Source organism: Onychostoma macrolepis, chromosome 01 (genome assembly GCF_012432095.1).
Source record: "Onychostoma macrolepis isolate SWU-2019 chromosome 01, ASM1243209v1, whole genome shotgun sequence".
NCBI lineage: Eukaryota > Metazoa > Chordata > Actinopteri > Cypriniformes > Cyprinidae > Onychostoma > Onychostoma macrolepis.
The window spans coordinates 251101-268165 of NC_081155.1; the positions used below are offsets into that span (position 1 = coordinate 251101).

Genomic DNA, 17065 nt, shown 5'->3' on the forward strand with positions numbered 1-17065 from the left:
GGGACGGTCGACACCATTGATCAGTAAAGCTGCAATTCAGACATTTTCACTGTGAATGAAGATAAAATACTGACACACATTACTGGTAATATTAATAGTAATTATAATATAGCATTATAACCTTTAATCTTCAGTAATTATTGATCATAAATGCTTAATGTTCCAGCTGTTTGACTGCTGTTACAGTGAACTATTACAGTGAAGGCAGTGCTTGAAGTGTGTTTACTCTTTACTGTACAGCACTTGCCGGTATTATTACTGTGAATGGGAATATTATGAGTGATATAGGTCTAGTTTTTTCTTTTTACTCATATTTACTCTGCCAGCTTTGTGATCAAATTAATTTCAAAAATTAATCTGTACGACACGTACATGAATTATTCAACACAGCATAACCTAAGTTTTGTCTTTTAATGAAATATGTGTTATATATCCATTTACATGTTAGCCTTCCCAGTCAACAATTTGATCTCACAGTGATGTCACCATGAGCTCACAGGATGCTCGTGATGAGGTCACAATGTGAGGTAACAGTGAGCTAAAAGTGTAACCTCACAGCGCCCTCACTGTGTGATCATACCAATGTGAGGTCAAAGTGCACTCACTGCACAGAGACTAGGTACCCAGCATGCATTGCAGCATGAAGCTTTTGATTGTCACCATTGTTGAGATTCATACACCGATTCTTGATGTCTCTCTTTGTATTTAATTTACACAGTGTTTCAAAATGTTTGTGTCTTATCATGCTTTTAAAATCCTTCATAAACAATTATGACACTGTTAGGTCCTATACTGTATGATCACAGAGCTATTGTTAAAAATTTAAGATTAATAACTACTCACAAAGACTGCATGCTGAATCTAGGTGATGGTCACACTGTTATCATCAGTAACAAACCAATATCACCTGGTTGCAGTCTCTTTTTTGGTTTTTCTTGCCATAACAAATGTGCTTTTCAAACACAGTTACAGCAGCCCCAAAAAAATATAATGTTATAAGGTCAAGGGTCAAGAGCCCAACTAAAGCAAACACTACTCACCACGATGGTAACGTCAAACAAAACAATAAAACATCATCATCTAAATCTGTTAATTCTCAATAAGCGCTTTTGTAGATGTCTGACAGAAATAAGAACCCCGCTCATCTTTTTGAGTTCACAATGAGCTCATATATTACTCACACTGTGAGGATCACCGTATGAGAATGGTGTGATGTCACTGTGATCGTCGCGTGATCTCACGTGTTGACTGGGTTTTGAGGAAATGACTCAAACTCAGATGTGACACATTTCTGTGAAAGACTGCAGAGAACAAGCCCTGATTCACAACATTAGTCTCCAAACACAGAAATAAGCTGCAGTTTAGCTTTGCAGCATCCAAAACTGATGAATTATATTCACAATAAGCTACAGAATATGTGGAAGACTGAATCTGACTAATAGTGACAGTTAAGATATAATCTTATCTTAATAATATGATTCTTAATATCTTAATAAATTATCAAAACGTTTTCGGTGTTCATTATAAAAAGTTCATTATAAAAACTAGATCTATATAAAAGATCAGGATTTGAAGACCATAATAAACACAAATCCAGCACTAGATCATCATATCTCACAGTCAGTGCAGAACTGTCTTATGAAGGTAAAATAAAGCCATAAAGATTTGCATACGCAGGGTAAGAGTTGTGGAAGTGTACATAAGACTGTAAGCATACATTAAATTTGCATGCGCAAGAGCAGCTTTGTAAAGGTGTAAATCGCGTTTCAAGTGTAAGAAAAATTTATTTGCAGCATTTCACTGTACTTGTAAGTGTAATTCATGTATTGTGAAACTGCAGCTTCATGCTAACGCAAAATAAATATGATCTGCATTCTTCTGACTTCCATTTTTCCACGCTTACACTTTTGGCACGTTGTTTTCGCTAAAATACAGTCAAACGTACTGCAAGCCTGTGAACAGTGACTTGCAAGCAAAAACAACAGTTTAAAGAACTGCAAAACGGATTGACTGCGTAGGACCAATCTGTATGTGTAAAAAAACCCTCACCAGACGCGCGTCCTCTCCTCTCCAAGGCGCCGCCGATCGTTCTTCATTATCTATAACTTTTCTTTTCATAACCAAAGATCGCATTTATCCATGATGCCGATGCTTTAGCCTTTTAGCGTGCTATTGATAGTTTTCACGTGATGCCACACCCTTATAGGAACGCCCACCTGGAGGACAAAACCAAGCTTTGCTCCAGTAACCGCCAGCTATTTTTACACAGATTGCATCAAGTAATAATATAGTAAAATGCAGATATTAAATTCAGTAAACACCTTATTGATGATGTATATTTTGTACAGTTGAATGAGTGAGATTATTTTCAGATCATTTTGAAGCAAATATTCTAGGCTACAAGATCCAGTTCTCAAAAGTCTTGTGAACAAATGTTCTGTATGTGTTTTATGGCCTTATTTCAGTTACTTTAAAATTTTAGTTTTTTTCAAACCACGCATAAACGTTGTTTTCTCAAAAACACAATCACGTACTTACATGCTGCTCACATATTATTGTAGCCCAGTTTGTGCTGAATGCAATGTTTTTAGACTTTAGCCATTAAAATGTTTATAAGCAACTGAAAAAAGCACAAATGTCAGGGCATGTCAAAACTTCTCCGGAGCCCCAAAACACCCTCAGACCCCAGAGGGTTAAAGCAAAAGGAGCCCCTACCAAGTATTGAGTACATATACAGTAAATTAACATACTTTCCAGAAGGCCAACAATTCACTAAAAATGTTTTTTTATTGGTCTTATGAAGTATTCTAATTTGTTGAGAGTGAATTGGTGGGTTTTTGTTAAATGTGAGCCAAAATCATCACAATTAAAAGAACCAAAGACTTAAACTACTTCAGTCTGTGTGCATTGAATTTATTTAATACACGAGTTTCACAATTTGAGTTGAATGCAGTCAATCTACTGCAGCTTTTCCTCTCTCAATCAGTAGAAAATGTGGTTAACATTTCATGCATGAAAAAAATAAATACCATCATAGGCCGTGAAACCGGTATCATTTTGAAAAATACTGTGATATAAATTTTTGGTCATACCGCCCAGCACTAGCCTGAGCTCTTATGTTTTGGAGAGCGCGTGTTTAGCAAAAAGTGTGTTTTTTGCTCTGGTGCGCGTCTGCTACAAACAATGATTTCTCAACGATGCAAGCACATGTGAAAATGGTCTCGTTTGAAAGAAGAGATCCTAGTCTAAAACATAATATAGAGTTTGTGGCTGTCTGCGGCTGACTGAAGCAGTAGTACGAGTAGGAATGTGACCCAAACAAAGTTTGCTAAGGTAACAAATTTTACATTGTGATTCTATTGAAGATCATTTGATCTGTGATTGTCACACAATGAAAAGCTACATAGACAGCTTCCTGAGAATGAGAGCTTTCTTGTGATATATGACTTGACTGTATTGTGAAAAATATAAAAAATACACATTCTAAGGAAAAATTCTTTGCAATCGGTAGGCGGAAATATGTGTGTGGGAAGAATACATTTCTAAGCTAAATTGTACTGCTTTATGTTTCATAAAACCAAAAGTGGTATTCTTTGTAAAGAAAAGACTCAGCTTTCAAATGATACCATATAAGGAAGGCTTTGAAAATGAAGCATAAACATTTTTAACACGAATTCTTACATTTTATTTAATCTGTGTCTGTAGATGATCTGTCTGTTTGTGTTAATTCTTAAAAAGTATTTAATCTCTTCCAGATTTGCTGGCTGTTATCTCTCAGATCAGCATTGTGAAATTGTGTCTTCAGCTCTTCAATCCTCAAACTGTGTCCTGAGAGAGCTGGATCTGAGTAAAAATAACCTGCAGGACTCTGGTGTAAAGTTTATTTCTGATGGACTGAAGAATCCAAACTGTCAGCTGCAGATACTGAGGTATTAACAACATAAAAGTGTAACACGGCAAAACTTGTCAGTATAACACTGTGTTATATCACTCTGAGTAGATAGAGGGCTAGGATCGACTCTTGGGAGGATAAAAATGAAATCTGGGCCAAATGGTATGAAACGGTTAACAGCCAGCACATTTATTGCACATATAACAAAAAAAAAACAAATAGAAGAGACATTAGTATTTTGCTGTATTGTCCCAACACAACACTGTTGAAATGGGAAAAATTTGATATTTAGTCCAGGTTGTGCACAACAGGTCCGAGAAAACTGACTGTGTGTCTGTAGATAATCTGTCTGTGTGTCTGTAGATGATCTGACTATGTGTCTGTAGATGATATGTCTGTGTCTGTAGATGATATGTCTGTGTCTGTAGATAATCTGTCTGTGTCTGTAGATGATCTGCCTGTGTGTGTCTGTAGATGATCTGACTGTGTGTGTCTGTAGATGATCTGACTGTGTGTGTGTGTGTGTGTGTGTGTGTGTGTGTGTGTGTGTGTGTGTGTAGATGATCTGACTGTGTGTCTGTAGATAATCTGACTGGGTGTCTGTAGATGATCTGACTGTGTGTGTCTGTAGATGATCTGACTGTGTGTGTGTGTGTGTGTGTGTGTGTGTGTGTGTGTGTGTGTGTGTGTGTGTGTGTGTGTGGATGATCTGACTGTGTGTGTCTGTAGATGATCTGACTGTGTGTCTGTAGATGATCTGACTGTGTGTGTCTGTAGATGATCTGACTGTGTGTGTGTGTGTGTGTGTGTGTGTGTGTGTGTCTGTAGATGATCTGACTTTGTGTGTCTGTAGATTATCTGTGTCTGTAGATGATTTGTGTGTTTCTGTAGATGATCTGTCTGTGTGTCTGTAGATGATCTGTCTGTGTGTGTCTGTAGATTATATGTGTGTGTGTGTGTGTGTGTGTGTGTGTGTGTCTGTAGATGATCTGACTGTGTGTGTCTGTAGATGATGTGTGTGTGTGTGTCCGTAGATTATCTGTGTCTGTAGATGATTTGTGTGTTTCTGTAGATGATCTGTCTGTGTGTCTGTAGATGATCTGTCTGTGTGTGTCTGTAGATTATATGTGTCTAAGTGTGTGTGTGTGTGTGTGTGTGTGTGTGTGTGTGTGTGTGTGTGTCTGTAGATGATCTGACTGTGTGTGTCTGTAGATGATGTGTGTGTGTGTGTCTGTAGATGATCTGACTGTGTGTGTCTGTAGATTATCTGTGTCTGTAGATGATTTGTGTGTTTCTGTAGATGATCTGTCTGTGTGTCTGTAGATGATGTGTGTGTGTGTGTCTGTAGATGATCTGACTGTGTGTGTCTGTAGATTATCTGTGTCTGTAGATGATTTGTGTGTTTCTGTAGATGATCTGTCTGTGTGTCTGTAGATGATCTGTCTGTGTGTGTCTGTAGATGATCTGACTGTTGACAACAGAAATATATTAAATTAAACTAAATTTAAATTATAATAAACAAACAAATATATATTATAAAAATAGACCGATAAACAATAAATGCATTAAACTATACATTACAATTATAGCAAAAAAAAAAAAAAAAAAAATCATATACATGAAAAACTTCAAATAATGAATAAAACACAAATATATCAAATACATTAAATTATAAATTAAAATGCTCCATCGGGACAAGACCACGGGAATCAGATAAGCCCTTTACACAATCTGACATGGCTGCGGTTGGAATTGAACTGCAGGTTTCGTCTGGCCAGAGGAGAACTGGCCCCCCGACTGAGCCTGGTTTCTCCCAAGGTTTTTTTTCTCCATTCTGTCACAGAGGGAGTTTTGGTTCCTTGCCGCTGTCACCTCTGGCTTCCTCAGTTGAGGATACTTAATTTCTAGCGATTATCGTCGATTTGATTGCACAGATACTATTTAAACTAAACTGAGCTAGACAATGACATCTCTGGATTCAATAATGAAATGCCTTTAACTGAAAATTGAGTGTTTAATCTTATCATTATACATTGCTGATACTCTATCCTCAAATTTGATACTGTTAAGTACTTTGACACAATCTGTATTGTTAAAAGCGCTATATAAATAAAGGTGACTTGTTGATGTGTGTGTTCTGCTCTCTTTCAGTCTTGCTGTCTGTAATCTGACTGCTCAGTGTTGTGAGGGTTTGTCTTCAGCTCTACAATCCTCAAACTGTGTCCTGAGAGAGCTGGATCTGAGTAACAATGACCTGCAGGACTCTGGTGTAAAGTTTATTTCTGATGGACTGAAGAGTACAAACTGTCAGCTGCAGATACTGAGGTATTAATAACATTTAAGAGATAATTTACAGTCAACTGGTCACAGTGGTGATGAGTGTCTGTAGATGATCTGTCTGTGTGTGTCTGTAGGTTGTCTGGCTGTATGGTGTCAGAGGAAGGCTGTGGTTATTTGTCTTCAGCTCTGAGTTCAAACCCCTCAAACCTGAGAGAGCTGGATCTGAGCTACAATCACCCAGGACAATCAAGAGTCCAGCTGCTCAAACACAAACTGAAGGATCCAAACTATAAACTGCAGATACTCAAGTATGTCAAACACTAATACTGACATACTGAACATGTGTGTGTCTGTGTCTGTGTCTTGTCTGTCTGTGTGTGTGTGTGTGCGTGCGTGCGTGTGTGTGTGTGTGTGTGAATGATGCAGATCTACATCAATGTGTGTTTGTGTGTTTATAGTGTGGATCATGGAGGAGAGATCATGATGACAGCAGGACTGAGAAAGTGTAGGAATATAAACGCACCCACACACTCTCACAGACACACACACACACACACACACACACTCACTCACACTCACTCACACTCTCTCACAGACACACACACACACACACAAATTGTTGTTTGACTGTATCACTGATCTCATCTCATAGACTTTCATTGTTTTTCTATCAGGTTAATTAGGTCTATAAGGTCTTTTTTATTTCAAGTGTTTTTATTGAATTTTGCAGACATATAAAATGTATTACCTCAGTTACAAAATGAAACAGTGTCTGGCAGGCATCCAAGGCTCCCAGTGGACCTCATCTTCGGGTCAGATAAGAGGAAAAATAAGAGACAAAACAAATAAACAACAACAAAAGATATATATATAAAAAAAAGAATACATCAATAAATAAATAAATAAGGTCTAGTCAAATGGTCCCCTACTAACATTCTAATAAAAAGGCCCTGATGTTACAGTTGCATTCTCAATAGTACCTAGTATAGGGTTCCATATTTTGTAAAATGATCTCAATAATCCTTTGGAAGAGTGTCTGATTTTTTTCAAGGTGGATGCATTGCAATACCTCTCGCATCTAATCCTCATGTGATGAGGGAGAGGCATGTTTCCATTTAAGGAGGATGGCACGGCTAGCTAATAAAGTGGTAAAGGCAATGACGCAGTGCACTGTGGATGATGCAACTGAATCTGGAAGAAGGCCGAACAGAACAGTCAATGCATTAGGGGCAATGGGTGGTGTTAAGGGCCTGCGAAAGTGTTCTAAAAATGCCTGACCAGTAGTCCATTAGCCTCGGGCTAACATATGAGTATGATCAGCTGGAGATTGTTTGCATCTGTTGCATGCATCACTTCTGTTAGGAAATATTTTAGCCAGTTTAGCATTAGTGAAGTGAGCTCTATGAAGCACTTTACATTGTATTAGAGCATGTCTAGCACAAATAGACGAAGAGTGAATTAAACCAAGAATGTTCTTCCACTGGTCTTCAGATATATCAATGTCCAAGTCCTGCTCCCAGACTTGTGTAACGGGGCTGACGAGACGTGAGACGTGCGGATCCAAATGCAAGCTTTTATTAACAGGCATGGTCATAAATACAGGCAGGGTCGAGCAATGGCAAACAGGTATGGCAGGGACAAGACAAAGAGTAATCCTAGGGCAAGCAAAGGTCGACGATCGGCAAACAGTATCCAGTGGGCAAGGCAGAGAGATAATCCAGGGAACACGGGCTAGAATCCAATGGGGGGCAAACACAATCCAAACTAACAGGGGCTCTGAAAGTTGCTACGGCTAGGGGAGCGGTAAATGCAAACAATACTCGGCCAGGAGGGAAACAAAGTCCAGGGTAAAAATAGAGTGTGTGATTAGTGAGAGCAGTGTGATCAGGTGTGCGTGTGATTAGTGAGATGAGTGCTTGGTGACAGCTGTGATCAGTGTTGGATGATGGGAATTGGAGTCCATTGTGCTGTGTGGTGTGAGGTCCATGTGATGAGCGAGTGACCTCTGGTGGAGGGTGAATGGAAGTGCAGACCAGATTCGTGACAGAGCCCCCCCCCAAAGAGCGGCTTCCAGACGCGCCAAACAGTCTATAATCCAGGAGGGAGGTGGAGCGGAGGCGGAACAGGGGGAGGGATGGAGGGCCAGGTCCATGTGGAAGCGGAGTTGTCTGGAACCGAGGTAGAGCCGGCAGGGCAGGAAACCTGGGCGGAGCTGGCCGGACTGGAGTCCACCAGGGCGGAGCAGGCGGGACTGGAGCCCACCAGGGCGGAGCAGGAGCCCACCAGTGCGGAGCAGACGGAGCAGGAGCTCCCCAGGGAGGAGCAGACGGAGCAGGAGCCCTCCAGGGAGGAGCAGACGGAGCAGGAGCCCCCCAGGGCGGAGCAGACCGAGCAGGAGCCCCCCAGGGCGGAGCAGAAGACCACCAGGGCGGAGCAGACGGATCCGAAAACCACCACGGTGGAGCAGATAGAGCAGGAGCCCACAACGACGGATCAGGAACCCACAGCAGAGCCTGGGACCTAGGGAGAATGGAGACATAAAGAGGAGAGAGAACATGCACGGACCCAAGGGCCGAGGCAGGGAACACAGAAAGTTCATTGACGGGCTCCATAGCCGTGACAGGACAGAACGAAAGTTCATTGGCGGCCTCCATAGCCGTGACAGGACAGAACGAGAGTTCATTGACAGCTACCGCTGACACCTCTGGAAGTTCTGCAGCAGCTGCCGACACCTCTGGAGGTTCTACAGCAGTAACCTCAGGACACAGGGAGAGTTTAGTAATGGTCTCTTCGACCGCAACATAACAGGTTGAGAGTACATTACTGGGCGCCACCACCATACAAGGGGTTGAGGCGAGCCCCGCCTCTTCTGGAGGTTCTGCAGCGTGTGCCGCCACCTCGGGCAGTTCTGCGGTGGTGTGCACAGCCCAAACGCAACATAAAGCGATTCCCATCAGAGGAAGCACTTCGGACAGGGGAATATGCAAAAGAACAGGAGGGTTAGAGTGAGTGGGTTTGGGGATACCAGCTGCGCGTGCAGACACCAGCGGTACATCCCTCAAACTAGACATCAAACCAGGATAATGGAAGACTGACCTTGATGATCTGGGTGTGTCAGCAGTGACGGGCTGTGGCTCTGGACGATCAGCCGTGACGGGCTGTGGCTCTGGATGGTCAGCGAAGGCCTGGCGAGACTCTGGACGGTCAGCGGAGACGTAACCCGACTCTGGAAGGTCAGCGGAGACGTGCTGCTGTGACTCTGGAAGGTCAGCGGAGACGTGCTGCTGTGATGTGACTTGACTTTAGGAGATTCGCTGTGGCGTGCTGCTGTGACTCTGGACGAGCAGCTGTGATGTGCTGCTGTGACTCTGGACGAACAGCTGTGACGTGCTGCTGTGACTCTGGACGAGCAGCTGTGATGTGCTGCTGTGACTCTGGACGAACAGCTGTGACGTGCTGCTGTGACTCTGGACGAACAGCTGTGACGTGCTGCTGTGACTCTGGACGAACAGCTGAGACGTGACCCGACTCTGGACGGACAGCTGTGACGTGCTGTGACTCTCGACGAGCAGCGGGGATGTGCTGCTGTGACTCTGGACGAACAGCTGAGACGTGAAGTTATTCTGGACGAACAGCCGTGACGTGCTGCTGTGACTCTGGACGAACAGCCGTGACGTGCTGCTGTGACTCTGGGAGATCAGCGTAGACGTGACTTGACTTTAGGAGAACAGCTGAGACGTGAAGTGACTCTGGATGATCAGCTGAGACGTGAAGTGACTCTGGATGATCAGCTGAGACGTGACTCGGTTGATGACGACCAACTGTGACTTGGCTTGACTCTCTGACATCAACCGTGACTTGACTTGGTTCTTGAAGATCAGCTTTGACTTGGCTTGATTCGTGAAGATCAACGGTGACTTGACTTAGCTTGTGAAGATCAGCTGTGACTTGGCTTGATTTGTGAAGATCAGCTTTGACTTGGCTTGATTTGTGAAGATCAGCTTTGACTTGGCTTGATTCGTGAAGATTAGCTGTGTCTTGGCTTGATTCGTGACGATCAACGGTGACTTGACTTAGCTTGTGAAGATCAGCTTTGACTTGGCTTGATTCATGAAGATCAACAGTGACTTGACTTAGCTTGTGAAGATCAGCTTTGACTTGGCTTGGCTCATGAATGGCAGCAAAGACATGACGGGGTGTTGTTGTGGCCGCCATTTTGTGAACGGGCTCCGGTGTCGCTGCCATTTCGTGAGCGCACGCTGATACGTCTGCCATTTCAGTCACAGACGCGGCGTCGCGTTCCTCTTCCGCGACACCCACAGTAAACAAAGAGCCAGCACATAGCAAAGCATAGTCCAAAAAATCAGTCAAACTACAATTAAACTTCCCTCCGGTAAACATGACTTGATTGGCTCACTTAATCCAAAACGGAAAATGTCTTTTCATCAAAAGGAATCCTATACGCCAGCTCACAGAATTGAATAACGTACTCTTCAATAGATGAACTACCTTGTCGCACATCGAGCAGCTGGTCGAATGGATCCATACCTGGCCAGGGTTCTTTAGAAAAGCCGCTGGATCCTTGTGTGGCCGAGTATTCTGTAACGGGGCTGACGAGACGTGAGACGTGCGGATCCAAATGCAAGATTTTATTAACAGGCATGGTCATAAATACAGGCAGGGTCGAGCAATGGCAAACAGGTATGGCAGGGACAAGACAAAGAGTAATCCTAGGGCAAGCGAAGGTCGACGATCGGCAAACAGTATCCAGTGGGCAAGGCAGAGAGATAATCCAGGGAACACGGGCTAGAATCCAATGGGGGGCAAACAGTGTCCAGATGGCAAGGCAAGGGTTAATCCAAGGAACACGGGTAGAACAAACACGGGGAAACCACAATCCAAACTAACAGGGGCTCTGAAAGTTGCTACGGCTAGGGGAGCGGTAAACGCAAACAATACTCGGCCAGGAGGGAAACAAAGTCCAGGGTAAAAATAGAGTGTGTGATTAGTGAGAGCAGTGTGATCAGGTGTGCGTGTGATTAGTGAGATGAGTGCTTGGTGACAGCTGTGATCAGTGTTGGATGATGGGAATTGGAGTCCATTGTGGTGTGTGGTGTGTGGTGTGAGGTCCATGTGATGAGCGAGTGACCTCTGGTGGAGGGTGATTGGAAGTGCAGACCAGATTCGTGACAACTTGTTTAAGAGAGTCAACTGGAGATGAGGTTAAGGAGATTATTTTACAATAAAAGGTGGATATCAGCCGTCCTTGACCAGGGTCAAGGGTGAGAATTAAATCAAGTTCTGTTTCAGGGGGCCGATTGGGAAAATAGGGAAATAACTTTTGAATAAAGTGCCTCACTTGGAAAAAATGAAAAAGATGGCTATTAGGACGATTGAATTAACTGATAATGAAGAGAAAGAAGAGAAGATTTCTTTTTTATACAGGTTGTTCAAAGTACAAAGGCCCTTACTTGCCCAAATATTGAAGACACGGTCTGAAAGGGACGGAGGAAATAAGTGATTATTTGAAATTGGCATGTAAATCGAGGCTTTGTGCAAACCAAATTGTTTCCTGAATTGAAGCCAAATCTTAATAGTGTTGATAACTACTGGATTGCTCGAAATTGTGTGTACTTCAAGAGGAAGCTGCGAACAAATATTAGAAAGTAAGGAATGAGAAGAAGATATCTCTATGACTAACCAGGGTGGGCTAGAGGCACAACACCTAAGGCCAACCCAGTAAAGTAATTTAGTGATATTACACGCCCAGAAGTAATATCGAAAGTTTGGAAGTGCTAAACCCCCTTCAGATTTGGGAAGCTGGAGAACTGATTTTCTAATATGGGACATGTTGAAAAAGATACAAGAACTTTGGCAGGATAATAGGTCGAGTGAATCTTATTAAAATGATTAAGGATAAGGAGAGGGAGCTCCATCGAGCAAAATCTAATTTACATTTGTCCAAATGTGGTATAAAATTCTTAAAAAACAAGTCTTTAAACGAGTTGGTTATAAATATGGCCAAATATTTAAACCCATTCAAGGCTAACTTAAAGGGGAATGAAGAAAGAGGAAGAGATTTAGCCAATTGATTTATAAAAAATAATTCGCTTTTTTGAAAATTTATCTTGTACACTGAGAGGCGGTCAAACTGGTCTAGAATGTCTAGTATTGGAGGGAGAGAAATTAAAGAGTTGGAGATAGATGTAGCCCTCTCGCTCTCTGCGTGCTTGCTGGCCTCTAGCACCGCCGCTGCTACTCTGCTGTGTTGTGTGTGTTCGTGGGTGGTGGTAGAGAGGAGATGCAGACACAGAGGGGTTCGGGATCGTGGCTTGACCGTTTATTCCACAGCACGGCATCTATAGTGTTGATAACATAAACTCACTTAAGTTTTAATATAATAAAGTACATTTTAATGCACATTCAATTCAATAACAACCTCTTGCTGCTTATATTATCATGCATAGCTTTGCATCAGCCACCCCGTATTAATCACACTCCAAAGAGAGAACAAAAAAAACATTTTAACTCTCCATATTACTCTGCATTAGGTCTTTAGCAGTTTAGAACACAAAATATCTCAATAGATAGAACTTTAGAGCGATAACAACAAATATACTTTAAATTGAAATTTCCACTACTATTAACACTACTGTTGATAACATGAACTGAAGAAAAGATGGTGCACTACACGCCTATCAACACTACGGTACATCAAGAGGCTCAAACAGCGCTAAAAATACTTGAATCTGCCATAACACAACAGTGTCATAGTGACATCTTGTGGACAACACTATACACTTCCCTACATCCACCCCTTCTTTAATTGATGGCATCCCAGCCACCAGATTAACCAAAACTCAAGTCTTATCTATGACAATCAAAACAATAAATGTGTTTTGAGTAAATGTATAGCACACAACGTGTGTAGATTGTGTGTGCGGGGTAGCTAACTGTTATCAGGGTGCATGCAGTATGGCTCTGCGAATGCCCCTCTGCTCCTCTTATTTTTAGCCTTTAGCCACACCTTTCTCCCTCTTTCTATCTTTTGGAGGTCACTCTCCAGTTTCACAACTTGGGATTCGAGTGAGAGTTTAATCAGGGGGTGCCGGTTTCTTTTTGGGTTTCTCCTTGGAGGGATGGGCCCTTGAGTGGAGGTGGCCCCACTTCCGGTCATAAGCACTCCCTCTCTGTCACTTGTTTCTTCTGTCCACATGTCAGCCTCCTCTGTGCTTATTTGCTCCCCCTCTTCATCGGCTGCTCCAATCAGGGCTCTGTCCAGAGCCTCCTCTGAACCATCACTCCCTGTTCCCTCTTTGCCTTCCCATTCAAGGCCTGCCCCATTTATCTCACCATCTGACTCTCCCTCTTCTACGATCACTCCTTCATCTTGTTCCACTGGAAGAAACATACATTGCGTCAAGAGGTTTCTATGAACCACTCTCTCTGCTCCTCCATCCTCTGGCCGCACCACGTACACAGGCAAACCTGATTGCTTCCTGACCACAACATATGGCCGTGCATCCCATCGATCTCTCAACTTCTGCTTCCCCTCCATATGACAGACCTTGACTAAGACTCTATCTCCTGGACTGAAGTCTTCACTCTTAGCACTTTTGTCATAATACTTTTTCTGTTGTCCTTTCACCAGCTGAGATTGTCTGATTAGCCAGGGCATAGTCTGGACGTACTCGCTGTATTCACACGGCTGGTCCGTTGTGGGGGACCCGAAGATGCGGTCCACTGGGAGCCTTGGATGCCTGCCAAACATGAGGTAGTACGGGCTGTATCCAGTGGAGTCATGTCGCGAGCAGTTATATGCGTGTGTCATGGCATCCACATACTCATGCCACCGGGGCTTCAGGTGCGGCTCTAGTGTTCCCAGCATGTTCATCAGGGTGCGGTTGAATCTTTCGGTGGTCCGGTTGCCCTGGGGGTGGTAGGGCGTGGTGTGGGTTTTAGTGATGCCAGTACACTTGCATAGTTCCTTCACAATTGCGCTTTCAAAATTGCGCCCTTGATCAGCGTGCAACCTTGCAGGGAACCCAAACCGGCAGAAGAAATTCCTCCACAAGACCCTGGCTACTGTTCCTGCCTTTTGGTCCCTGGTGGGGTAGGCCTGCACGTAGCGAGAAAAGTAGTCCGTAATAATTAGCACATTCTCCATACCACCCTTGGACTTCTCCAGCATCAAGAAGTCCGCACAGACCAGCTCCATGGGGGCACTGGTATGGATAATGACAAGGGGGGCCCTGACGTTGGCTGTGGGAGTTTTTCTAAGGCAGCACCTCTCACACTGTTCACACCAAGCCTTGATCTCCTGGAACATTCTTGGCCAGTAAAATCTTTCCCTTATCATCTATAGTGTCCTCTCGAATCCCAGATGCCCTGAGTCATTGTTAAGGGCTATTTTGATGGTTTCACGCAGCTTTTCAGGCAGTATTAGTTGCTCCACCACCCCTTCATGGCAGTCTCTAATGTTACAGTACAGGATCCCTTTTTTTACCACTAGCCTCCTCCGCTCTTTTAAGAGGAGACCCCCAGTGGTTCCCACTTTCATCCTCTCGCTGTGGCTTGGTTTGTGGTTCCTGCTCTTAAAGTGGAGGATGGGACCGATAACTCTATCTTCCTTCTGCCCCGCTCGAAGCTCCTGTGTGGTCATAGCAGGTGGTGCCTCCATCCCCACATCCACATACACCTCACTGGTCTCCTGACCGCTTTCAGGTTCCTCTGTGCCGGCTGTAGCCTCACCTGAGACCTCCTTAGGCTCCTGGGTGGGTTGTGCCTCCTCATGTCTCAGTCCACCAGTCCTCAACTGCTGCGGGCATGACTGCAAGGTCTCCACCACCTCCTGGTTGGACATGCGTGATAGGGCATCAGCGTTGGAGTTATCCTGTCCCCTCCGATACTGGATGTCAAAGTCAAATATGGACAGATGAGAAACTGCCTTATCAGCTTTTCTTTTAAGCAGGCTCGGGTAACCCCACTGCTTAAAAAACGCTCTCTAAATCCAGCACTTTTAGAAAACTACAGACCAGTATCCCTTCTTACATTCATTGCAAAGACACTTGAGCGAGTTGTGTTCAACCAACTCTCTTTGTTTCTTGCTCAGAACAATCTCCTGGACGACAACCAATCTGGCTTCAGAAGCGGCCACTCTACTGAGACTGCCCTACTCTCGGTTACAGAGGCCCTGAGACTGGCAAGAGTGGCTTCCAAATCCTCTGTACTCATCTTACTGGACCTGTCTGCTGCTTTTGACACAGTTAACCACCAGATCCTCCTGTCCACTCTCAGAAAGATGGGCATCACAGGAACCGCGCTCCTGTGGTTCGAGTCTTACCTTTCAGATAGGTCCTTCAGGGTGTCTTGGAGGGGAGAGGTTTCAAAGTCACAACTTCTTGCTACTGGGGTTCCTCAAGGCTCAGTGCTTGGACCACTTCTCTTCTCCATCTACATGTCATCATTAGGATCGGTCATTTAGAAGCAGAGGTGAGACTTTCAAGTCACAAGCAAGTCTTCAAGTCATATCCCAAGTCCTCAAAGAGTTAAAGTTAATGAGATAATTAAGTGACTAATTAAATGATGATTGAGCATTAGTGATGAACACCTGCTATTAACAATCAACATCACTGAAGAAAAGAGAAACACAAGAACTACAACTGACTTCAGCCACAGCCTTGGATGGAATCAACTGTAAAAAACAAAAAACAAAACAAAAGAAAAAACACGATGCCACCATAATTGTGGTCAAGGTTTGCTTTAGTTGGTCTCTTGACCCTTTTACCAATTCAAAGCAGTTTGCTTCTAAACAGTTGCAATATTGTTTCACAGCAAACATTTGTGTATTGCTGAATCAAGCCCTAGCAGATTAACTTACACTTTCTGCTTATAACTCATGATAAATGAATATCATGAAGTGGTTTCTCTTTTTGGTTTATTGACCGTCATTCAAGTATTACTCAACAGCAAAAAAAAAAAAAAAAGATACTATGAAAGAAACGCCACTGTAATGCATCAATATTGGGAAAAAAACAACTTTATTTTCTCAGGATTTTAGACATGAACACTTATCATACGATCCTCAACAGTGGTGACAATAATTTTTCATACTGCAGTGCACGATGGGAGTTTTTACTATGGTGTTACACAACATGCATTGCAGCATGAAGCATTTTGTTGATTGCCACCATTGTTGAGATTCTTTTGCTGGTTCTTGATGTCTGAGTGTGTCTAAATAGAACCGGAGGTCCAATTTGTATATGCATTACATAGATTTCAAATTCATTCACTATAGCTATTAGAGCAGCACTTTGTTTGCATGCTGTAGTTTCACAGGGTTGATTATGAAAAACCTAACCACATAAATGAAGCAAAAGTTATTTTGATTGTAAGCATACCAGCTCATGATGATGGTCTCACCACACGAAAACAGCTAAAAGCTGCTCACGGCATAGCACTGCTCTCTCTGCTTTACAACACCACATGCATTGCTATAAAGAGAGATCTAACACAGGAGTCAAGGGTCAAGAGCCCAACTAAAGCACACACTGCTCTCCATGATGGTGGCATCATTTTAACCAATAAAACATCAACATCTTATCCTCTGTAATTCTCAATAACAGCAGGTGTTCATCACTAATGCTCAATCATCATTTAATTAGTCTCTTCATTATCTCATTAACTATAACTCTTTGAGGACTTGGGATATGACTTGAAGACTTGATTGTGACTTGAAAGTCCCACCTCTGTTTAGAAGCATGGCTTTTCTTATCACTGCTATGCTGATGACACTCAGCTCTACTTCTCATTCCAACCAGATGACCGACGGTAGCTGCTCGCATTGCAGCCTGTCTGAGTGACATTTCTAGCTGGATGAAAGACCATCACCTT

At 43.1% G+C, this 17065-nt stretch overlaps 1 protein-coding gene across 7 annotated transcripts in view; it reads left to right on the plus strand.

Moving 5' to 3' along the window:
* Positions 1-17065, plus strand: part of LOC131523633 (NACHT, LRR and PYD domains-containing protein 3-like) — a 76421-nt gene that overhangs the window by 44691 nt on the left and 14665 nt on the right. For 6 of the 7 annotated variants that reach the window (XM_058750441.1, XM_058750280.1, XM_058750557.1 and 3 more), the window contains 4 exons: positions 3756-3929; positions 6044-6217; positions 6307-6480; positions 6631-6677. In XM_058750441.1, coding sequence (XP_058606424.1) covers positions 3756-3929; positions 6044-6217; positions 6307-6480; positions 6631-6677 — 569 coding nt within the window. The remainder of the gene's footprint in view (positions 1-3755; positions 3930-6043; positions 6218-6306; positions 6481-6630; positions 6678-17065) is intronic. The other variant, XM_058750622.1, reaches the window with a different exon arrangement.